Source organism: Anabas testudineus, chromosome 8 (genome assembly GCF_900324465.2).
Source record: "Anabas testudineus chromosome 8, fAnaTes1.2, whole genome shotgun sequence".
In the NCBI taxonomy this organism is placed as follows: Eukaryota; Metazoa; Chordata; class Actinopteri; order Anabantiformes; family Anabantidae; genus Anabas; species Anabas testudineus.
In genome coordinates, this window is record NC_046617.1 from 3,056,854 (window position 1) to 3,081,146 (window position 24,293).

Consider the following 24,293-nt stretch of genomic DNA (forward strand, 5'->3'; position numbering starts at 1 on the left):
AGTAGATTTAAATCCAGAACAGGTTATTTTGAGAAATAAGGTGTGGGACTTTAGTGACAACTGCATGCTCTGTATCAGTACGTAACATTTGATGACAATCAGACATGCTTTGAAGAATAAACTATTGATTTTTTCCCTATTAGCACCTTTGTTACTCCTGGTTTCTTCAGTAGCTTCTGGGAGTCTGCTGCTGCTTCTCTTAGTTTTGCTGGTGGTCTGTCTGCTTTGCAAGAGGAGGAAGAAAAAACGGGCCAAGCAGTCTGGAACCATCTTAAGTCAATGTTGGTGCTGCACAGGACACAGAGTTGCCCCATGGCTAATACAGGCTTTCATGAAAGTTCTTTTTTGTATTCACATTTTGTTCTGATGCTTCTGTTTCAGGCAAAGACACGGACTATGTGAATGTTAGTCAAACAGAAATCCAAAAGAAATGCATAGTTGAAGACGGCAGAGTGGAAGAAGAGGAGAGTGAAGACGATCGGGTTTATGAGGAAGTAGGTCCTGCTGGTAATTTAGCAACAGCCGAGGAGGACTGCTTCATCGAAGAAGAACAGAGAGCAGGGGAAATGTATGTAAATGCAGATTTTTATCAAAACCTTTAGGTTTCTACAATGATGACTGTGGCTAAAGAACAATGTCCAGTGAAACGTGTTGAGCAGATGCAGTACATGTTGAAGGATGTTATAGAAGTTTCAACCATTTAATGCATATATACAGAACAGTGTACAGTTACATCACATGATGTCATTAGTTTGATCATTTTAAACCATTTATGACATGTCTGAAGTCGATTGGTTTTGTCTCAATTGTAACATTGGTGTAGTCACAATGTAATACTTTTTATGCTGGGTTCCTTGGATTAAAACCTATCAGTATAGACCATAACCGATTCAGCATCCGTTATTAACATAGCTCTATGGTTTCTTACTACATGCTAGTACAGAAGTAGTACCAGAAGAAACTTCCCTATATCATTTCAACATTTCTTTGAAATAAAAAAAGCTGCAGACTCTCTGTACTTAATTTTGCTCTTGGGCCAATCTTCAGACTTCCGTGTCTTCTAGTTAACAGCAATATGTCCAGTCCCTTTTACACAGAAATGCTGCTTTTGTCTATTTATACTGAACTTTAAAACACCACCGTAAAAGCGCTCCAGATCTTGGTAGCAGTGCCCTTGACCAGCTGGTCTTTACTCAAGTGAAATGTCCTTCAAACAGAGCATCATCAGACGGACACTATAGCAGCCCAAGCCATTTCTGAATGTAGTTGTTAGCTTTAGCTTTCTATTTTGACACTGTTGATGCTGGTATTTTGCACATCTTCTGTGGCAACATCACACATTGATATAGTGTGAAAATCGCAAACTGAACTAAAAGCACAAATTTTAAAAATTATTTTGTGCTCATGGATTACTTAATTTGTGTTCTCAGTTTATTGCTTTTTATGTTTTACATCAGCCACTTCCAAGCTTAGTCTCTTCCTCAGCTCAAACAAAGCCAGGAAACCACTGTACAGTCGTTCATAGGTGAACAGCTTCTTAAGTGTACAGAATAACATCTGAAGGTCTTATACTCTTTGTGTTGAATCCATCTGAATTACAAATTATAAAATAACAAAAGCAACTGGGACTTCACTATAATGATTGGGATTCTACAGTAATTATCCTGTCAAGGCAACAGGATAGATCAGGATGTGAAGGTAAATGACAGTTAATTTATCTCCATGTATAATGTCATCTGAACTAGTTCAAATTTATTTGTACCAGTTCTGAATCTAAGTTTTCTGTTTTGGGATTGTATGGACCTGACTGATCAAAACAATCTGAAAAGTCTGGACATGGTTTTTATCTATGGTGGGCAGTCAGATATTGGATTCAGCTATAATTTTAAAAGTTTGGAACTATGATATTTTGCTATGGGAGACTTATTCTTTTGTCCGAGTGCATATATATATATATGCATAGATAGATAGATAGATAGATGGATAGATAGATAGATAGATAGAAAAGACATTACAAAGTGCATGCTGTGTGTTCTTGTACACACAAATGAAACCAAACAACACAGTGACCACTTTTCACCCTTTAAATAGACAGAGCAACTGATTACAAATGTGAAGACACCTGTGAAGCTAGTTACAGCACACAACTCAAAAGCCAAGTCTGATTTTCATGCGTTAACTTTTTAATAACATTTATTTATTTATCATTGTTTTTTCAGTGAAGTTTGTGAATTTTTCTTTCTTTAATTAAAAGGAACTAACAATTTTGTCCATGACGCCTGCAATCTAGCAGAACACTATTTCCAAATGGAAGAGCAAATCTGTCTACCTCTAATTAATAAACCCTGATTATAAAACAAGGGAGAATGGGAATGCTATTTGCAAGAAAGGTCAGAAGGTCATTCATTAAAAAAATTCAGATCTCTACAATGTAATAGTCTAGCTAGCCTCAAGAGGGAGCAACAATCCTGAAGTATGAGGATTAAACCACAGCATCACTTTCTGGTCAGTTTACACCTTCTGAATAGGTTCTTATAGTAGTTGACACTTTTAGGCAAAGGTGCTTGATAAACCTTTCAACATTCATAAATACATTTAAAAAATTATGAACTGAAGATTTATCCAATATTTAGGGAGAGAGGAATGTGAATGGTTAAACTTGGGTAAGATATTTATTTATATTTTGGCAAACTCATAAGGAATATCTATCTATATCTAATGTGGTTCACAGAGGAAAGAACTGCAATAACTAAGTAAATAAAACTATGAATAACTGGGATGTTCAGAGTGAAAACAAGGTTAATGTAATTACCTGGAAATGTGTGTAGTATTATAACATTATTTCAACTATTTACTTACACATATCCAAAATGAGAAAATAATCACATATACTAATAGATACCCAATAATTAGCAACCAAGTGAGAGTTAGAAATGTACCTTAACCAGGTCAAACAGGTGTGAAAGAGAAGATTTTGACCAATTTCATTTGAACAAAGCCAAATTCTTCACATATAGATAATTTATGAGGATCAGACTGACAGGGTTTTAGAGAATGCACCGTTTTTGTCAAAGAAACCAGCAAAGAAAAAAACTGATATGCATGTGTTTTTGAGTTTATATCAAAAGATTATATATATCTATACTGACACATTTATTTCAGGATAAGTATAATTTTGTTTCTTCTGTTTGTCGTATAAAATTAAAATACTGCAGAACAATCAGAACATTTTGATAAATATTCTCATTTTCTCCATAATTCATTCACATAGTCATGTTCATCATCGCTGCCATCATCTTCTTCTTTATTATCTCTATAGTTCTTTAAGTTGAAGCGGATCTTCTCAGCTATCATGTAATTATTAGCAGGAACCACATCATCGTAATCGTTACTATCATCACTGTCTGGCTTCTCATAGTCATCACTCTCCTCTTCTTTCACTCTGTCCACTTCATCTTTGACTTTCTTCTTTGTTTTTGCTAGACTGACATTCACGTAGTCCCTGTCTTCATCTGAAACAAGTATTAGAACAAGATGTGAATACAAAAAGTAACTTTGATGAAAGTGTGTACTTAACATGGAGAAACTTTGTGTTCTTGTGAGCACGGACATTGATTTAAATTGTGGCCTTGAAGCTGCTTGGATCGTCGTCTTCTCATCCTTCTACAGACCAGACAGACCACCAACAAGACTAGTAGAAGCAGCAGCAGACTCCCAACAGCCACTGAAGAAACCAGGATTAACAAAGGCACTAGGAGGAAAATAAATGAACAGTTTATCCTTCAAAACACGTCAGCTTGTTACTTAAATGTCAAATTTAGATAAAAGGAGCTAAACTGGTTAGATATTCCCATTCAACACAAGGAGGAAGATTGAGTCACAATATCTGGAATATATCTGCTTTAAAGAATGTCAAAATTTAAAACTGGAGAAAATTTGCTTAGCTGTTAAAATAGGTTGCTAATGACAGAGATTTGAAATCTGTACAAACTGATGTGAGGTTTAAGCAATGGATGAAAAATGGCAGTATTACAGCCTAATTTCCTCTACCACACGAGTTTCCAACATCCTAATGATACTTACTGTTTGGATAGAGATGATCTTTAGAGATATTTACATCTTAGGCATCACTTTGAAAGAAACATTAAAACAAATGATCAGTCTAAAAGGAACCTTGTACAGTAAGTAGTTCTACCGATTCATATAAAAGCAATCTCCAGAGAAAATGCGTTTCAAACATATATTCCTGCATAAAAACCTCCAACAATCACAAAAAAACTGTCATAAAAAACACAGCTGTCTGTATTTTTACTGTTAAGCAAAAGTAAAAGTTGAGATGTAGTTTTAAGATCAGTAGGATCAGCGGTAGCCAATCACTCCACACAACAGGTTTCCAATAAAGGGCTGTGTTGGTCCAGTAAAGGACGTCTTGTGTCTCCTCTGTGTGTGTGTCTCACTGACTGTGCCAGAAGTCTTGCTGAGAGTGAATGTTCCACCTAAAGTCTCAGATGATTTTGAATGAGTGACTGACTCCACGTTACCTCACTGGCAGGATTCATGGAGATGTTGGGCTTTGGACAAGATTTGATACTTGTGCTATTTAGTTTCCCCTTTTGCTCCCCCTATAGTTGCTAAGTGTAATTCAATTGTCCTCAACTGTCAGGCCTGTGGTACATATGAATTTACTTATAACAGGGGTCTCAAACTCAAATTACCTGGGGGCCGCGGGAAGCATAGTCTGGGTGAGGCTGGGCCGCATCAGGTTTTCCACAAGAAAAGCTTTGTTTTAAAAAAAATCCTATCTTCTCATATCTCTTTATTTTTATTTTTTAATACAAAATAAATAAAAACATAAAAAAATAATAAGGAAATAAATCGGTAATATAAAAAATATAATAATAATAATAATAATAATGAAAATAATAATAATTACATTCCTCTAGTCAGCGACTAAATGTGGTTTATATATATATATATATATATATATATATATATTATATGCTATATTTGGATTCAAATGTCTGTATTAACAGTTCTTTAACCTTCTTCTGAACATGTCTATGTGACTGCAGACTACATTAGGCTGCACTGAGTTCCTTACTTTTCTTTTAACCTGCCGTGAACGCATCACTTTGACTTATAATGTCCCGCTGGGCAGCAACTTAAAAAAACGTTTTGTTTTAAGTGTTGTGAACGAATGTCCGTGTTTAACAGAAAGCCAGGCTGAAAACTCTCCATGGCAACGCTGCTATCACTCATTGAGAAATGTTTCTCTGATTGGATTAAGCCCTGCCGATTTCCCGCCCCCGAAAGCCATATATCCCACTGTGATTGGTTGGTTTGTTCAGCTCCGCACCAACACTGTAATACATGTCAAACTCGAGGGCCGACATTAAACTATCATATTAAGGCAGGGGCCACAAATGAGACCCCTGACTTATAAGGTTAATGTGTAACTGAAGTCGTGTACTCAAGTCTGTTACATTAACGTGCCACTTCTCTGAATGACGCTATGAATGTTCACCTATACGACTCGGTAGTTGCACTTTTTGTACAGTTAAAGTTTCGCAGTTTTTGGGTTTTTCTTTTTAAATAATAATTATGCAAGGGCGTTTGTAACCCTAACTGATGCAGTGAGTAGCTTCTCATTTCTTAAACAACCATGTCTGAAGACACATCCTGTGGTCGTGGAAAAGATGTTCATCTGTTTCAGAAGGGTCAAATTATATTAGTATAATTATTTTATATATTGTTTGTTCAAGACGAGCAAGTTCTGTGCAGATTGAATCACTGGTGACTGGTGCACAGTGTATGCCGGTTAGTTTTTTGTTCAACTTGCTGCCGACTTGCTCTGACATCATGCAAATGTAAGCAATGATAACGTTGTGAGACCAAGTTGGCCGCAGATTTTGAAACCAGATGCTGCAGGGCATGATGGGAAATGCCTGGCTCTCACCTGATCTAAGAGTTGATTGGATCAGGAACATCAACACAAGGACGTTTATGGATATGTTCCACCTTTTAATTACTTTAGTAATTACAATTACATTTTAATAGATGATTAACTGACAGTTTACCATCAAATGACTAAAATAACATCTGCACAGAAGTTTCAGCCCTGACAGTGTAAAAATCTGACAGATCAATAATCTAAATGTATTTCTATTGACTGATTAATCATTGACATGAAGAGGACCCCAGGAAACTCTGGCCTTAGATATCCCCTGTCTATCTGCAGACTACATTTCCCATCAGTCCCATGTTTAAGTTTTCAGTTTCCTCCCTCATGTAAGTTTTCCTACCAGTATGCACTATTCTTGACGTGTTCTGTTTCAACTGAGTCACCATATGAGGATGGGTTCCCTGTTGAGTCTGGTTCCTCTCAAGGTTTCTTCCTGTTGCCTTCTCAGGGAGTTTTTCCTTGCCACTGTCGCCCTCGGCTTGCTCATCAGGGACAATCACATTATTATGACTCATACACATTCACTGTTCATGTACTGTTCTTTGGTTGTGTAAAGCTGCTTTGTGACAATGTCAATTGTAAAAAGCGCTCTACAAATAAAATTGAATTGAATTGAATTGAACTGAGTCTGCTTGCGTCTGGCTTTTTAATTGGGTTTGCTGGAAGCAAGAGTCACCATCCAGTCACCACCTTGTCTCACCGCTCCATCAGACTTTACAGAATGTGAGTATTTGTGACCTCCAGCACAAACAGCAGCTTGAATGCTGCTACAAAAGTTAGAAACGGTCCATTTTAGTTGCAGCTTTTTGTCTCTGTCTCTCCTTCTGCCGCCACCTGCTCTATTCTGTTTCTCAGGTGCAACACAGTTCAACTCAAACAAGTCTATTGTAGATGCAGCATGCAGATAATTATGTTTACTGTACCAAAGTATACATTTGTGGTAAATGATTCTCACCTGAACAGATCACACCTGCATCCTTACTGTGGCTACACTTGTTGTTCCCAAATCCTCTGTGCTGACACTCACTTAGAGAACTTTCACTTCCTGAACAGTCCACATCATCAAGCCAGATTTGTCCAGTTCCCTCGCCAAAAAGAGCCGACTGAGTGGCGTTCAGAACTGCACCACAGCCCAACTCCCTGCAAACCACCTCGGCATCATTTAAGTCCCAGCCATCATCACAGACTGTTCCCCAGGTGTTGTTGTAAAAGATCTCAACTCTTCCAGAGCACTGAGTAGATCCAGATCCCGATAATCTTGTCTGAACACCTGTGAGATAAAAGACATGACAAACATTATTGTAATATTAGACCTAAAGATAAAATATTTCAATTCATGACACTACAATAGACTGACCTGCAGCAAATGAAGGTGATGTGATGAGAAAAGTGGCTATCGTAGGGGGGAAAAAGCTTTATTATATTGAGTAATGTGAAAAGTACTGAAAGAAAAGTCTCCCTCGCTTTTGATTTAGTTTTACTGAACTAGTTGAATGGAAATTCTCCAATAATGTCTTCTATCTGTACACAAAAACAAAAATAAACTGATTTTGAAAAATGGGTCTTACCAACAGTCAAAAAGTGGAGTTTTTGCTCCTGTCTGCTCCACATGGTTCACAAAGAAAAGCTGCTCAATATCCCATCTATCACAAGTGACAGAAAACTAAGCCAAAAACAAAATGCTGTGTACAAAAGCTCTTACATCACTGACTTTCCTGGAACGCTTCTTCTGTTTTTATATTTTCTTGTTCTCTTTTTTTAACTACTGCAACTTTGTACTATAGTCCAGAGTTTTGTAATCGAGGTTGCAGCATCTCTGTGTGTTTGTGCGTGGGTTTCTTAAACTTGATGTAACGTAAGTCACTTGATGTGGGTTCACATTGATCAAGTCAATCTACTTTATTTATAGAGTCATCTTGAGATACTTCTCATATTAAGCTCAAGACCTTACAGAGTACAAAGATGGACTGATTCTGACTGTGACCTAAACCTGGGCGTCATTCAATGTTTCCGGCCATAAGTGTTACCAACACAATAGTGTTTTGTCTTGTTTGTTTACTGAGTTAGCTTATTTAATGTAGCAGTAATGAGCGAGCTGTTTTTGTGGTGTGTCAAATGATAAGTGATTTCAACACCTCTTCGCGTAAACGCGGAAGCTGGCGTAGTGGGGGTCGGGGAACACATTGGGCCAATATGCTGAGGTCAGCTGCAGTCTGAACTAAAGATCCACTGGTTTTATGGAGACGGTTTTCAGCAGAGATGTAGATGTACAAGCTTTTCCATCAGGCTCTTCTGAAAGGTCAGACAAGTTTGTGTAACTAGCCGTGCTTAGTGTAGCATGTGGCTAATACTGAACTTAGCTTTAGGTTAGTGTTAGCTGTTTTGGTTGGTAACACTGTTGAAACAAAGTCGTGGAGCGTAATGATAGTTCAGATCTAAGTTGGTTACCAACTCTCTTCATTAAGACTGGTATGTTAAATGGGACACACAAACCGTCAAAGAATTTAATGCTTAATCTGAAATTTTAAAAACCCACAGACATTGCAAACCACTTTATTTATTAGGCTGAAAATGCAAAAAAGAAACAAACGCAAACGTGCTTAATGACACAAGGTCTGTACTTTAACAGACTGTTTGTGGTAGCATTATTATGTATCGCATGTGGGAAAACGTGTTGAAACAAACTGTGTAGTAGAGTTAAAGCTATTAGTGCACATAAAAGTTTTTTAAAAGTTTTACAAATGTAAAATCATGGATGCAACTGATGTTATCAGACACCGAACCACCTAAAAACATAGATATGAAGATCATGAAAGTCAGAACAGATAAGACCTTCTGTTTGACATGTCTTCAAGAACTAGAACAAGTCAAGTTACCACTAAACAGCCTTTATGGGAAAACCAGGACCTGGATGACTGAGGATCCTCACAGACAACAGAAAAGTTACATAACTGAAACACTTAAAAGTCTAATATGTGTGAGTGAATGTCTGTAACGCCTGTCGTCACCAACACTGACTAAAATGACAGTTGACATGCATACTGAACAGTTCCTTACAAAAATACTGGAACTCTGTTTAAGATCAAAAGATAAATACGACATGAGAGGCCTGAATTTGAGCTTTTATGTTCTGATATTTACATCTAGATATATTAAACATCATAGAACACATCAGCTTTTAAAGATCAGCCAAATTTTTATAGAAATAAGTTTAGTTTCTTTATGTAAATTTCACATTCATGGTCATGATGTTAGATACCAAAACATCTCTAAAGCATCTCATGACTAACATGCAATGCTGTCAGCATGTCCACATTCACTGAGATGTTTGAGTGGAGATTACTCAAAGAGTAGGTGATGTTCTCATGCATTAAAACCATGAGGAAAGATGAGGAAGCAGAAAATGTTCCCATATTACCAAACTACATAAATGGAGAAGCTGTTATGTGGTGAAGTGTCATGAAATACACCATTAAAACCACACAGGGCTAAAAAACATCACAATAAATTCTCAAACCATCATGATGACATGGTGAACAGACTATGAATTTAAACATTACAACTTATCATATACACTATGCTGTACATTTGAACAAAAACTGTTTCTGTGTCATCTTTAAGCTGCAAATTTATTCAGATGATGCTATTATTATTCTTAAGTCAAATGTGTGTGTTTGCCTCTGATGGAGATGGAGAAAGGCTATTTGTCTGTTTGTGACAAGTTAGAGCTTAATCTTGGTTTTTCAATCACTATAACTTTTATAGGTGATCTCATTTGTACCTTTCAGCAAATTCCAACCCAATTGCTGTCATTAGTGTACAGCAAACACAAATGCATTGTGCTAGATATTCCACTACTTATAGAAGGCACTGTATGTAAGCAGAGCAGGCTTGTGAACTTCTAAACGGACAGATATTTTAATATCCTACAGTGGTGATTGTGAGTGTCGATTTATTTACTTTTATTTAAAGGTGTTGTGGGTTTACAAAAGCTTCACACCACCATTAAGGGCTATCTCAGGATCTTCACAGCATGATTGACTTCCCGTAATTCAAATCAATCAGGTCTTTTGAACAGCAGATTAATAATGGTCTCACATTCCAAAGTGTTCCTATCAAGACTGCAATGTATTTCAGATCACTGTTATATCAAGTTAATGTGAACTGATGCTGGACATAACATCACCTGGCTGATGCTTGAACTCACACAGCACTCTATAAAGCTGGATAACATCTTCAGGTATTAAGGAAACAACATCAACATAAAAAAAATGTACATGGCATCAGAGCCATCTGACCTCCCTGCCTAACACACCAAGCTGACATTAAAGAATCAGTAGTGACTGAAGCCAACTGCTGTGTCACCTGGGTCAAAAAGTGGCACTAAAATAACTGTCTATACCAGCAGGTGGCAGTAGTCTGTATTTGTCATTCAAAAGGGACAGCAGAAGAAAACATAAGACTATAGACATACAAACAGCTTCTAATCACATGTACACGTCTGATAAGAGCTTGTAAACAGCACTTGGGCCCATTTATCCTATTGTGAAGCTATTCCCTTAGATGAACAGTCAGTCAGATAGATCTCTTATGGGTTCGCCACTGATTCAACATTCTGAATTTCCTAAAATAATTCCCAGCAGGGGTCTGACAGCTTACTGATGGGTTGACGTTGGTACAGCATAAGAACAATTTGATTGTATGTTGAAATTTAGATTTACATTTAGTCATTTGGCAGACGCCTTTATCCAAAGCAGCTTACAAGTGAGGTACAAGGCAAGCAAAATATCTAGAAGTGAAGTGCTATAGGACGAACTGTCTCTGTTTCAGAGGTAAAAGGTCAAGATTTGTTTTGTACAGAGAAAGACCAGGAGTTCTGTTTCTACTGTGGGACTACTGAGTTGTTAAGCCTGGGATCATCTGAGGTGAGGTGAGGGGACCAAAAGACGTTCGCTGGCAGGGAGTAGCGGACAAGTGAGATTGTAGACCTGGATGAGGGAGTTCAGTTTGGCAGGTGCTGATGAGCTGACTACTCTGTAGGTAATGATCAGGGCTTTAAACCTGATGCGAGCAGCTACAGGAAGTCAGTGCACAGATCTGAAAAGTGGTATAACATGTGCCCTTTTTGGCTGATGAAAAATGATACGTGCTGTTGCATTTTGGATTGTTTGGAGGGGTTTAATAGTGCATGCTGGTAACTCTGACCTATTATAATCCTTTTCCCATTAATACCTAATAAATCTAAGCATCTACCTTTAAAGTACAGGGAAAACAGGTTTTAAGTGTGATGACCCCTGAAAAACTCTTATTTATATATAAAAAAAATGTATAAATAACATTTTTATTTCACTTGGACTGTTGACCATAAACTAAATAAAAATGACCTGAGAGTAAAAAGTGTTAAAAAGTTAATAGACATAAAAAAAGAAGAAATCTGGATGTCTATGAGACAAGACAGAAGTTATTTAGTTTGGTCCTAAAACCTCAGAGACATGTTGTCTAATTATGTTGTTACTCTAGATGACATAGCATCTGCCTCAAGTATTAAAATAAGGGATCTTTATTTTTTTAAGTGATCTTTAACCAGGGCATCTCCTTTACCTTATACACAAAAGAAATCTCTAAAACTGCCTTCTTCAACTAGGGAAATACTGCTGCAATCAGGAGCACCCTGAGCAAGTGATGCTGCAGAAAACAAGCCCATCAATTTCTTTTGCTTCTGGACTGGACTACTGTAATTCACTATTAATAGGATGCCCCAATACCTCATAGGGGCCTCTAGTTAATTCAAAATGCCTCAGCCAGAGATCTGACTGGAATTAGCAAGACTCTCTTTAAAATCCATATTAGAAATTAAAATCATCATAAAAAGCACTTAATATTGAGGCTCTATCATTTCTTAAAGACCCCAGCAGAACACACTTCCTAGAGTTTTCAAATGTAATTCCTCTCTGTCTGCTGAGAAATGTACATTTTTTTGGGAAATCACAGATGCCTTGTTGTTGATTTCCACTTGATTACTACAATAGTTAGAGTCATATGCCTATATTTGAATTAAATTGAATTCATACACTTTTCTCCTGTTGTAAACAGGACCATTCAAAACTCAGTTGGTGTCTACGTGTCCAAATGAATGAACATAGTCCGGACTATCTCCACACTGGCATGATGGCTCGATGGCTAGCATCAGCCTGGGATGCAGAGGGTTCCAAAAAAAAAAAAAAAAAAAAAAACCCTTGTCTCACCAGATGTGTCCTTGAGCAAGATACTCCACCCTAGCTCCCCGCCTACTGCTCCCCCTAGGGAGAAGGGTTAAATGCAGAGGACAAATGTCATTGTGCAATGTAACAAATAAAAGCTTCTTCCTCTTCACAATTTAACTGCAATGATTTTTTAAATCCAGCAGATGTCGGTATTAAGCAGTTCACCAACACAGCATCAACACAGTGTCCACACTGTTAGAGGAATGTGACACCCAGGAAGTCACAATTAGAGGAGGGAAGAGCAGAGGTCTGGTGCACAAAATAAAACAAACTCACAATCTTTTTAAATGGGCAAGGGCAGAGGCAGGGACCAGGGGACAAAGGTCAGGTCATTACCACCAGGCGAGATACAATCCATGAAACTCGTGGCTGGAAAGTAAAGCAGTGCCTGACACTTAGCTGGTCTGTCTTTGCCAGTTTTGAATAAGAACACCAGAGGGGCCTCACTGCAAACAAATGAGCCCCGGGTTTTAAACCAACTACACTTAATCAGTACAAGTGTAGGCATTGTATACTCTATTTATTGTGGTTTGGCTTTGGCTGATACCAGATCCACTCAATAAGATTAGTTTTGGTTCTGTTACATTGATATGACACTAATATGACAGGGCATATGTTTGTTTATTAGTCTTGGGAGCAGTGACATTATTTCACTTTACAGAGTACTCCTTGCCCCACATGCAGCACAGCAGTTTGTATCCACAGCAAACTCATGGATACCTACTTTTACTCTTTTGTTGGGACATATTTCACTTTTTACTACAGTTCTGTGAAAAAGTATTTGTTGTATTTGATTTTTTAATTATTTTGCATGTGACATGTAAATGATGTTGATTATCAAACAAATTACTAATTAGTTAATATTACACAAACATAAACAATCTAAATACAGAATGCAGTTTTTAAATGACTGTTTCATTTATTAAGTGCCTGTCCCACAAGTTTGAACTTGGTACTTGTTGGGTGGCAATTACTGAGCAGTGTTGAGGTAAGAAGTGCGCCATCATTATAATTACCACTATATTCGAGAGTTTGCACTGTACATGTTTGATGGAAGTTGCTGTGTCATTGTGAGTAGAGGTGGGAAAAACGAGTCTTTGAACTGACTCAGATCCGTGAGTCTCGAACTCTAAAGTGAATGAATCATTTCGTTCATTTTACAGCGGGTTGCGGTGTAACCCTCTAGTGGGCGATATAAAAATGGCCGTGGTTCTCAGACTCTATATAGTGAAGACAACATGGTTTGTTCAGCTGACAAATAATAGTACACAAAATGCCACAAGCAATTCAAACCATGAGAAAACCTAGGAAAGCAAATACACACCACAATAAAGTGACTTGTGTTCCTGCATCCTGCCTGATATTGTTGTTTAACAGCGCAGCAGTGACTTTGTAGCTGTCACGTGACAAATGAACGAGAGACCGAACCGCGAACGAGTGAACTGCTGCTGCAGCCTTTACATACGATGAACGAAGAATGATGAACGATGAACGAAGAACAATGACATTGTTGTTATTAATAATGTTACATTTCATTATTTTATGGAAGAGAATAGCACAATTAACATGTTTATCATTTTCGAAAGTATTTATGTACAAACATAATTTACATTATTTACACAAAATCACTACACACATCTAAAAGAATCAAAGACCACTAATTAATTATGATTCCATGAATAAATAATGTCTGTCAGGCGTCAGCTGACAATAAATGACCGTCAGATATCAGACATCATTCATTTCCTTGTTTCTCAGTCCACAGCTCCGTAGCTGAGCTTCAGCTGTCACTTGACAAAGGAACGAAAGAACAATCCGTAATGATCCGTAATGATCCGTATGAACGACTCGTGAACGGACTGTAGTGCTGCTGCCACAGAGCCTGAGCGGCCTGGCTGTCACGTGACAAAAGAACGAGGACCTGAGTACAGACTCACAGTTGAGTGAGTCGTGAACGAATCATTTCTGTTTCTGTTTCAGCTGAGGTTCAGAAGTTAGAGCAGTTGTTCACCAATTGTGGGGCCGTTGATATGATTAGCTGCTCCTCCTGATGTATGTTGAAGTGTTCCTGGGCAGGACACTGAATCCCAAGTTGCCACCTTTGGGTCAGGCCTACCATACCAGTTCTGCCATTAGTGTGTGACAGTTTTCTGGTAGAAAATGTCATATGTCACTAGAACAGTTCTATAAACAAACTATTTACAATTTACTGAACATAACAAAATGGCTGTTAATGAATAGAGTAAATAATTATGATAAAATGTAAATTTACATTTTTATGCTTATGTTTAAAGCAGAAGGCAAATCGCTTTTGTCAATAATTTCAAGGATATGTCCAGTGCAGCAAAAGAAAAGCTGACAGACACAGTGACAGGTTTGTGGTTCAGGGTTTAGCACTTTGTCAACGGTCTACGACGTCATACTTCTATAAATTATTTACTTCCCACCAACTTTCAACCTACCCGTTTCCTCCACTGTATGTTCTGAGAATAAGGTGATATTTGGATTTTGCTGAAATAAAAAATACTAATCATCTACTCTAAACTAAATAAAAAACTACTACATACAACTTTATGTTCACAGCTCGCAGTCTTGTGATACATCAGCTATAATTTTCTGCATGTAACGATGTCAGAATATTTTTTTTAACTTTAACATTTACAGCCCTACTACTAATACAGTAGGTGTTAGTTTGTAGCTGGTATTTGACCATTACATACACCACACTCATGAGACATTTGCATGTGAGCTCTTCACAGCTCAACCCAACTCTAGGTTTTCAAGTCATATGTCCTTCTCTACTAAAATGGGGAAATTAAACATTTCTCAATGTTAAACCAGTATGACCAAAAAACTCTCAAAACTCTCAAAATCATAATGCAATTAATCACAAAGCACACCCAATTCTCTAAACGCCAAGGACAAATTGCTACAAGTTTACAAACTCATCAACTCATTCGGACCAAAGCAAACGGATTATGGTGTGAAAGCACCCTAACACTACTCCCCCTGTTTTGACTGTTAAATCTACAACACCAAGCGTGCAAAAACTAATCTGCTCAAAATCTTATAAATAACCCACATAACTTCTGGGATTCCATTCTGAGGAGTTCTCTGGAAATATTAGGCGCATACCATCTGCAGAGGTTTATGGGGGTGGCTCAGTGGCTCTGTCACTTGAAAGCTGCAACATGTGGAAGGCAGGATGGATTCATTCAACAGTAGTCATAGTTATATTCAAGTAGCACTTTGTGTTGAATTTGGATGAACCACTCTTAGATTTTGCAAAAAAAATCTAAAATACTATTACTATTAAATACTATTCAGTACTATTACTACTGTATTATGATGTGCTGCATGTAATGTCAAATAATATGGGGATTTTTTTATGTTTATTTGGCTTCATAGTGAGATTGTTATATTAATAGAATTGTTACATTAATAACGAGTTTCGTATCAGATATATGCTGCCAGTAAAAAATGCCAGAGATGTTAGTTTCAACATCTAGATGAAAAAGGAAGTATTCAGGGTAAAGAGGGCTGGCATAGAAACTGATGCAGTGTTGCATTGTGGTTTGCTGCTGGTATGTACAGTTACTTTAGAAACATGGAACACAAAACCAACTTAAGAGAAGTTTGCACAACCCACACTCCGTGTTTGAACACTGTTAGAGCCACTTGCTACTTCTCAACTGTTATGTGACAGTGTCAGTAAAACTCATCAATAAGTCACTGTTGCAAAAGTCTTTAGAACAAAGGGTTTTAAATTAAATTATTTACATTTTAAATAATTAAAAGGGGGAAGATATAAGCCATAGGTTTTCCAATTTACAAATGTTTGGTGGAAATGGAAACAAATTTCCTTACAGAAGACTGTTATCAAAACGAGAGACGTGGAACCTAACTGTGTAATAATGAGCTTTGAATGTGTGTGCATCACAAGAAACAGGATACCTGAGATCTAACTGTAAAACCAGAGCATCAGTGGTTTCTTTCTTCTTCAGGACATTCTTGCACTGGCTATGGCTCATGTTTGAATAATCATTGTATTAGGAATAATGTCTTTGTTCTCTCCCTAATATATCTATTGTTGTCTAACTGCAGTGACAGTGCAGTGTATTAACTAATACCTAACATGACTGAACTTACTGTTTGGATCATACAGATTCATCAGCCTGATCCTTAGACATAGTTAAAGTCCACGTATCTGCATAATCTACATTAACCTGTCCAGACTGTGCCCTATTTTTCATCCCGTGACAACTGGGATGAGCTCCAGCATTCCTCATTACAGACAGCACACCTTCACTATAGCAGCGTATTAACTGCGTGACCTGAGCTGAGTCTATAACTGCCTCTGCTGGGGCTGATTGAGGCAGCTTCTAGGTTCAACAATAACTTAAATTACTCATTAGAGTTAGCCAAAGTGGCAGATCACCATAACGTTACTGTTGTTTACCGGAATGAATTATAACGAGTGTTTAACCAAAATGAGCTATGTGAAAAATATGAATCTTAACAACTGAATTACAGCTACAGAGACAGTCATTTTCACCATCCACAGCCAGCGGGGGTCTACTGCACAGGCTGAGATAACATAAAGATAATAATCTTGAGAGGTTTCACAAAAATTGCAGTCCAGGTCTTCCCAGTGAAGAAAGGCTCTAGCTGTACATACTGTGTCCAGTTTTACATTTCTTCATAATCATTAATAATTATCAGTAAAATGTTGGCAGCAAGTCAGCAGTTAAATGGCTTAGATACATTTATGTAGTCATCTTCTTCATCGCTGGTTTCTTCTTCCTCTTCTTCTTTTTCTTCAGCTCCTTTCTCTCTGTTGTTTTGGACAGTCAGAAAATCCTCCTCATAATCATGATCATCACTGTCTTGTTCCTCCAGTCTTCCTGCTTCCTCTCTCTGTTTCATGTTGTTATCTAATGGCTCCATGTTTACATAGTCTCTGCTGTCGTCGTCGTCATCGTCATCGTCATCGTCATCATCATCACCATCACCATCTTCTTCTTCTTCTTTAGCTCCTTTCTCTCTGTTGTTTTGGACAGTCAGAAAATCCTCCTCATAATCATGATCATCACTGTCTTGTTCCTCCAGTCTTCCTGCTTCCTCTCTCTGTTTCATGTTGTTATCTAATGGCTCCATGTTTACATAGTCTCTGCTGTCGTCGTCGTCATCGTCATCGTCATCATCATCACCATCACCATCTTCTTCTTCTTCTTTAGCTCCTTTCTCTATGTTGTTTTGGACAGTCAGACAGACCTTCATAGCTTCTATATAATTGTCTTCATCCTCCTCCTCCTCCTCATAATCATGATCATCACTGTCTTGTTTCTCCAGTCTTCCTGCTTCCTCTCTCTGTTTTATGTTGTTATCTGATGGATCCATGTTTACATAGTCTCTGCTGTCGTCTTCATCATCATCATCTTCTTCTCTATAACTGTTGAAAGTCACTGAAATACAAACATCAGATCAAGACTGGTATAAATGTGAACTCCGACCTCAAAAATTCACACGACTCCGTACACAGTCTCAAACTCTAACATGTGTACTTTAAATACAAAAAACAAACAGCATATTAAAATGAAGCAAAATTTGTGTTTGTGTGTCCTGATGAGCACATACTTTGGCTTAAGATGGGGCTTGAACGCTTCTTGGCTTCTCGTCTTCTCCTGCGGACCAGACAGGCCACCAAAAAGAGCAGCAGCAGCAGTAGTAGCAGGATCACAGCAGCTACTGAGGAGACCACTACCAACACAGGCACTAGGAGGAAAAACAACAATTGTTAAGACATCAGCTGGTGTTAATAAGGTGATGAAATAACAACTCAACAAGTCAGTTACAGCATTTACCACTTTAACCTAACCTTATCCTATAATCATTTGTCATAACAACTCCCTGTAGCTAATGTTAACAATGCCTGTAGCTACGATAAAGATATATTACATGAAGAGAGTTTGAAACACTGGAGAAAAGATATACCACTATTATTCAGTTCAATTCAGGTTTATGTCTGCCCAATAGGCCAAGCCACGGTTATTCCTAAATTCCAGTCATATCCTTCTTCCCTGCTAACCTGTTTCTTAAAGCTGTCATAGTTAATAATATAAATCATTAAGATGCTGTGCATTAACAAACTTTACCTTTAACAATGAGTCTAATTAGTGCTGTTGGTGTAGAAGTGTAGTTACGTGTAGACCATGTGACTTCATACACACAGCTGTAGTTGCCCTGGTGTTCATACTCAGCAGCAGGAAAGTTAAAGGAAGCTGAGTGGTTGACTGCTGACTTGTTGGTGATGTTGGAGCCAGAGAAGTTGAGATAGAAATAGCCAACAGGATAGCTGGAGTTAATGGAGCAGGTGATGACAAAGCTGGAACCCCTGGTGACCTCTGCAGCCTCAGGACTCAGAACCAGTCCTCCATAGGGAGATGTCACGGAGATGCTGGGCTGCTGCAGTTGCACTGTGTAAAGAAACAGACAGTTAGAAATGTCTGCAGTTAATAAGTTTGATTTGGAACGTATTAAAACAATGTAAAACAAAAAAGAAAAAAAAAAGGAAAAAAGTCTCATTTCGACAGATTACACAGTAGAAGATATGTGGTGAAGCTAGATTTGAAACACATGAGTTGATGTGAGCTAAGAAGTTAATTAAAAGTAAGAAAAGAAACGAGAAAAAGATAAAAAAGAGCAAGGGGAAGAAACAAGTACAGAAAAGTGCATCAGAGAGAAAGTTCAAGAACAGATATATTAATAAGCCCTGTAAAAAAGATACAGACTACAGACGGCAGTCAGACAGTGATGAAAACATACATGATTATTTAAAATTTGGTTAAATCCAGGTGAGTTGCTTTTTCACCACATCCATTCCTGAACAACAAACATGTTTCTTTTTCTGCGCAAGCATCACATTTACATCTGACTGAACCTGTCAATAAAACCATTTGTGGTAATGCCATATGGCTTCAGCTTTGTTGTTCAAATGCATATGTCATTGTACATTGGCACTGGGTTATGATAATGCCTGGGGTTCAGACATTCTGCTCACCTGAGCTCTACTACACATTTACGACCAAACAATCTGATCAGTTGATCTTATTGTGCCGTGTGATAACGTGCTTTCTGTATTGCACCGGTGTTGCACCAGTCATTTCAGTTTGAACAAATGGGTCCATCTGTTCCAAGTTTGGGTGCTTTTGTCCTTCTAAACAGAGGTCCCCTGTTGACATTTCTACTTTATTGTTAAAATGCTTAATAAAAAAATCCTTCTAGTTTCTGGTAATACTACCATTACTTTATTATTATATTGTATTAAACATTTTGTTTCAGACAGACACACTATACTTCTTCTATTTTCTGTATTCGTTCATCAATCCATATTCTTTTTTCTTACCAGTAACACTGAACTTGACTGTGTGACTTGGCGGGGAACTGTAGTCTCGATCTAAAGCGCTTCTCTGATAGCAACACTGGTACGATCCTTCATTTTTAAAGTCCACTTTAGAGATGGTGAAGACAGCAGGACTGGTGCTTTTGTTCCCTCTGAACATGCTTGAGTTCTTTATTAGAGTGAAACTTCCTCTTAAAAGCTGGTGGATTTCAGTTTTAATAAAACAAGTGATTGTGACGTCATGACCCCAGTTAATCTCACCAGCAGAACTGATGGATATGTTTGGTGTTGGAAGGCCTCCTGAAAAAGGTAACACAAGTGCATGTCAAATATACAGTTAACACCTGACATTACATTTTTTTACTATCTACACAGTGTCTGTGTTACATACATACTGTATGGGACAAAAACTGATCAAATACTTTTACTAGCCAAGCCAACTTTATTTATGAAACACTTTATTAAAGAGCAAAGTCTGAGCAAAGTGCTTAAGAATAAAATAATGCCTAAAATCAATATAAATATATAATTAGAAGTATAAAAGCATTAGGACTAAAATAATACAATCACCAACTCTCACTTCATCAAAGGCCAGGGAGAAGTTTTCAGCTTTCATTTGAAAATAGAAAATGAAGAGACATGGATAACTTGCAAAGGAAGTGTATTTCACAAGTTAGGGCATATGTTGTTGCATGCTGGTCAGATGACCTGAGCGACCGGTAGGGGAGATGCACATATAGCAGCTCAAAGAGGTAGTGTATGGCTGTTTAAATATTTAAAAACAAATAAAATGGAATAAAATAAACTTTAAGATGGACATGCTGCCAGTGCAGTGAGGCCAAAACCTGGGTTAAGTGTTTTCCCTGTCACTTCCAATTTTATTGTGAAGGAACAACCACTTCCGGGTTTGTCTGCCTCTCTTTCCTGCACTAGCAATCACGTTGATTACATTCACCTTTCTTATATAAGCAGGTCTGCACACGTGTACTGTAAACTTTGGTGACTCTTTTGCAGCCATCTGAAGGCAGCAGCTTACCTGTTCCATCTGCAGTCACTAAGCAACTAAGGCTGTGTTGGGCACTGTCTAGCGACATTTGTTGATTAAATTTAGTGTTGTTTAAAACATTTTGGATGACTCTAGAAAGAGTATTGGTGGTTTAAACCTCTTCATAATATTGAGGCCACGTTTTTACAGGGGTTCCCAAGCTTGGTCCAATTATTCCTGCAATAGCCACTGAAGATCAAAGTAAAAATAAAGAAGGAGAGCGAAGTGACCTGACGCGCAATATGAAGTACTTGTGAAGAAGCTTATCTATACTAAACAGGTGTATTTTTCAACAGTATGTCCAGGCTAACTGCTAACCTGGCCAGACTGAACATGCTGCCTACCTCCTTGTCATTTTGCAAATTAGGTTGATAGGTAAATGTTTTGAATTGTTACACGCTGCTTCAATTTGTGTGCCCTTAAGTCCTGATATACTCCTGACACAAGTCAGCCTCTCAATACTGTTTGGAGCATCATTACTGCTGTTTAACTTGCTCCCTACTATAAATAAAAGAAATGTGATCAAAAACATTTCTCACCTGAACAGATCACACCAGCGTCCTTTGAATGGTTACAGTTGTGTTTACCAAATCCACTGTGCTGACACTTAGTTAGAGAACTTTCACTTCCTGAACAGTCCACATCATCAAGCCAGATTTGTCCAGTTCCTGAACCAAAGTGATCCTTAGTTACATTCAGTGCTGCACTACAGTTCAACTCTCTGCAAACCACCTGAGCATCATTTAAGTCCCACTTATCATCACAGACTGTTCCCCAGGTGTTGTTGTGATAGATTTCTACTCTTCCAGAGCACTGAGTAGATCCAGACCCAGCTAATGTGATGTTAACCCCTAAAAAAAGCATAAAAGACAATATTTCTGAGATAGTATTTACTGCTACGCATGTTGTAAGAATCACTTAGGATATATGACTGACCTCTAGCAGGCGAAGATGAGGTAAACAGAAAGACGACTGCAGGAAAGAAAGAAATGCATGTCTCAATAAACTGTGGACTAAATAAAAAGCGGTTGGTTTAGATTCCTGATTCAACGAAACGGAGCAAAAGCTTTACGCTGAACAGTCAATGAAAAGAAAAATACAAATATACACAGAATGTGAAAACAAATAAATGTTGTTTGCATATTACCACCAGTCAAATAAAACAGAAAAAAGTTTTTCTGTTGTACGCTCCCCATGACTGTGACAGAAAGGCTGCATCAGTGGCCGAGCACAGGAAAGAAGACCTGAGTAAAAGCAGAAACACCACACGCAGTGTTTCTTTTCATCAAGTGCTTCCTCTTTTCTGGCGTGTTGTGAAATAATGCGCTTCACTAGAGTGGTATGAAGAAATGATGCAATACCCTGCTTAACTTATATTCAGGGTACATGCAGGTGTATATATATATATATGCATAACATACAGTATATGAACAGTACAGGAACAAATGGGTTACTGCAAAAACCTTAAAGCAAAACTGTATTTCTGCAACATCATGTTCAACACAGGTTGTTTTTTATGGGGACATAAACAGAAGAGTAAACATAGACAGCACATGTTGTGTAAATATAGTGTTTGGTGCCATCTTCTTTTGAAACACATGCCTGAGTGAAACCACAGATAACCCAGTTTGAATTATGACCACAACCCCAAAAGCATGCTAGGTTGAGTCCTACAATCCAAATATATCCTCACATACTCTAGATCTGAGTACGTCTTTTGAGACAAAGAGAAAACTGTTTGTGGCGACTACATGTTGCTATGTGATGGGAACAGGTCTAAACAAACTTTAATAAATACATGTCACACTGTTCATAAAACTACATATTCAATAACACAGTGATTCACACAACAGCCATAAATAATAAAAAATCCAATAATGAGCTTGTACAGTCTAATAATGACAGCTGAGTGAGGAGTCTGCCAAAATCAAGAAGGACAAAGAGGCTCTGCTCTTTGAAGTGCAACAGCTAAAAGCAAAACTCACCATTGAAGAAGCCCTCCAAAAAAAATACGAGCTATCAAGCGAGAGGATGGAGTTTGAGCTTTGCAAGAAGACCGTCGATGTGGAAGAGGCCCAGTGGAAAGTAGGTCAGCTGAATGGAGAGCTGCTGAAACTCAAAGAGGAGGCTCAGAAGGACACAGAGAATCCACAGGGCTCCTTAAAGGTTCAGGTGGAACACCTGAAAAATGTCAACACCGAGGTCACAGCTGCCCTGGAGAAAGCAGAGGAGCAGCTGCAGGTGAATCTCAAACGCTGGCAGGAGGAGAGGGCCTCTCTCCAGACAGTCATCGAAGGACTCCAACAAACCCTCAAGGACAAGCAGCAGCAGTGGACAGAGAAGGAGAGGGACATGGGCTCAAGGATGGACGACCTGGAGCAGAAGGTGAAGGAAATGCTGGACAAAAAGTCCAAGAAGAAGAAGAACTGGCTGTCCAGGCATTTCAGACTCTTTGTCTCCACATGAACAACTCTTCATGTGTGGACAATCCTGCCTTATGGCGTCTTGGAACTAACATCTTCCTCCCATGTGTGGGTTTCTACCGGGTGCCCCGGTTTCTCCCACAAACAATTTCAGCAATCCAACTAATTTGGTAACAACAACTGTGAATGTGATTTCAGCTCATGTCTGTGCAGAGTTTTTCCACATAAATACCCAGGAACTTTCTTTCAATTATTACAGGTTACACGTCAGCACAGGGTGCGTGATATAAAATATTTCCTCTAACTATTTTTAGACATTCTCTTGTCAGTTTTCCTGGCACCAAATTAAAGACTTTGTGGACCACTCAGAGCTCTTTCTTGTTACAGATCCAGGGCAGGTTTTGTGCCACTGCTTAAATATTCATTTACCATAATAAAGCTTCATTTAGCAGACACGCTTTGAAAGGTTGGTGTTTTAAACATAACAGGTGTTTATTATTTTGCTTCCCAATGTAGACTAGTTTCAGATTAATAGCAGAAACATCTTCACGTGATACCACACAAACACTTCAAATCTGCTTAAAAAAAAGAAAATGTTCTGCACACTGATCTGACTGTCCATAGATTTTGGTTATCACAGGTCAAAGGTCAAGGTGACTGTGACCTCAGGTCTGTCCCATTGTAGTAGTTAAATTTCTTATGTAGATCACATATTAGAGATATTACATACATACAACACTCACACTGAATATAATTCTGTGAATCAGAGTGATGGAAAGTGGCTTCATCAAAGTAGTGGCACAATCTGGTGGGGAACAAAGAGCTGCAGAGCACAGCAATACAAAAACACAGTCTGTTGAAAATAATAGTACACAAACATTATAGCTTATAGCTTCAAGCTATCGCACCAACACTAATACCAGCCATTACACAGATCATCAACACCTCTTTCACAACAGGCACCTTTCCCACCTCATTCAAGCAGGCCCAGATTACTCCACTGTTGAAGAATCCTTCTCTGGATCCCTCCCTTGTGGAGAACTACAGACCGGTCTCTCTTCTTTCATTCCTGGCCAAGACTCTGGAACGTGCAGCCTTCAATCAACCCTCTGACTTTCTTTCCTGGAACAATCTCCTTGATGTCAATCAGTCTGGCTTCAAGAGTGGTCACTCCACAGAAACGGCACTTCGGACTGTT

General features: G+C 38.2%; 2 protein-coding genes across 5 annotated transcripts; both read right to left on the reverse strand.

Moving 5' to 3' along the window:
• Positions 1-2,088: 2,088 nt before the first annotated feature.
• Positions 2,089-7,701, reverse strand: LOC113153703 (scavenger receptor cysteine-rich type 1 protein M130-like). 3 transcript variants are annotated; one of them, XR_003297976.1, is made up of 6 exons: positions 7,531-7,701; positions 7,320-7,355; positions 6,918-7,232; positions 4,084-4,130; positions 3,611-3,751; positions 2,089-3,512 (listed from the first exon to the last, which is right to left on the reverse strand). XR_003297976.1 is itself a non-coding variant. In XM_026347438.1 (5 exons), the coding sequence occupies exons 1-5, from the start codon at positions 7,571-7,573 to the stop codon at positions 3,244-3,246; spliced, it is 804 nt and encodes a 267-aa protein (XP_026203223.1). In that variant the 5' UTR covers positions 7,574-7,697; the 3' UTR covers positions 2,089-3,243. The 3 variants fall into 3 exon arrangements, 2 of the variants coding, with proteins under 2 accessions (XP_026203223.1, XP_026203232.1); XM_026347438.1 differs by lacking the exon at positions 4,084-4,130 and having other exon boundaries at positions 7,531-7,697; XM_026347447.1 differs by lacking the exons at positions 4,084-4,130; positions 7,320-7,355 and having other exon boundaries at positions 7,531-7,699.
• Positions 7,702-13,576: 5,875 nt separating this feature from the next.
• LOC113153455 lies at positions 13,577-21,958 on the reverse strand. Of its 2 annotated transcripts, XM_026347103.1 has the most exons (8): positions 21,820-21,958; positions 21,609-21,644; positions 21,212-21,523; positions 19,631-19,927; positions 18,381-18,701; positions 17,863-18,000; positions 17,422-17,690; positions 13,577-17,223 (listed from the first exon to the last, which is right to left on the reverse strand). In XM_026347103.1, exons 1-8 carry the CDS (start codon positions 21,866-21,868, stop codon positions 16,966-16,968), a joined length of 1,680 nt encoding a protein of 559 aa, XP_026202888.1. In that variant the 5' UTR covers positions 21,869-21,958; the 3' UTR covers positions 13,577-16,965. The 2 variants fall into 2 exon arrangements, with proteins under 2 accessions (XP_026202888.1, XP_026202880.1); XM_026347095.2 differs by having other exon boundaries at positions 13,578-17,690.
• Between the last annotated feature and the right edge of the window lie 2,335 nt (positions 21,959-24,293).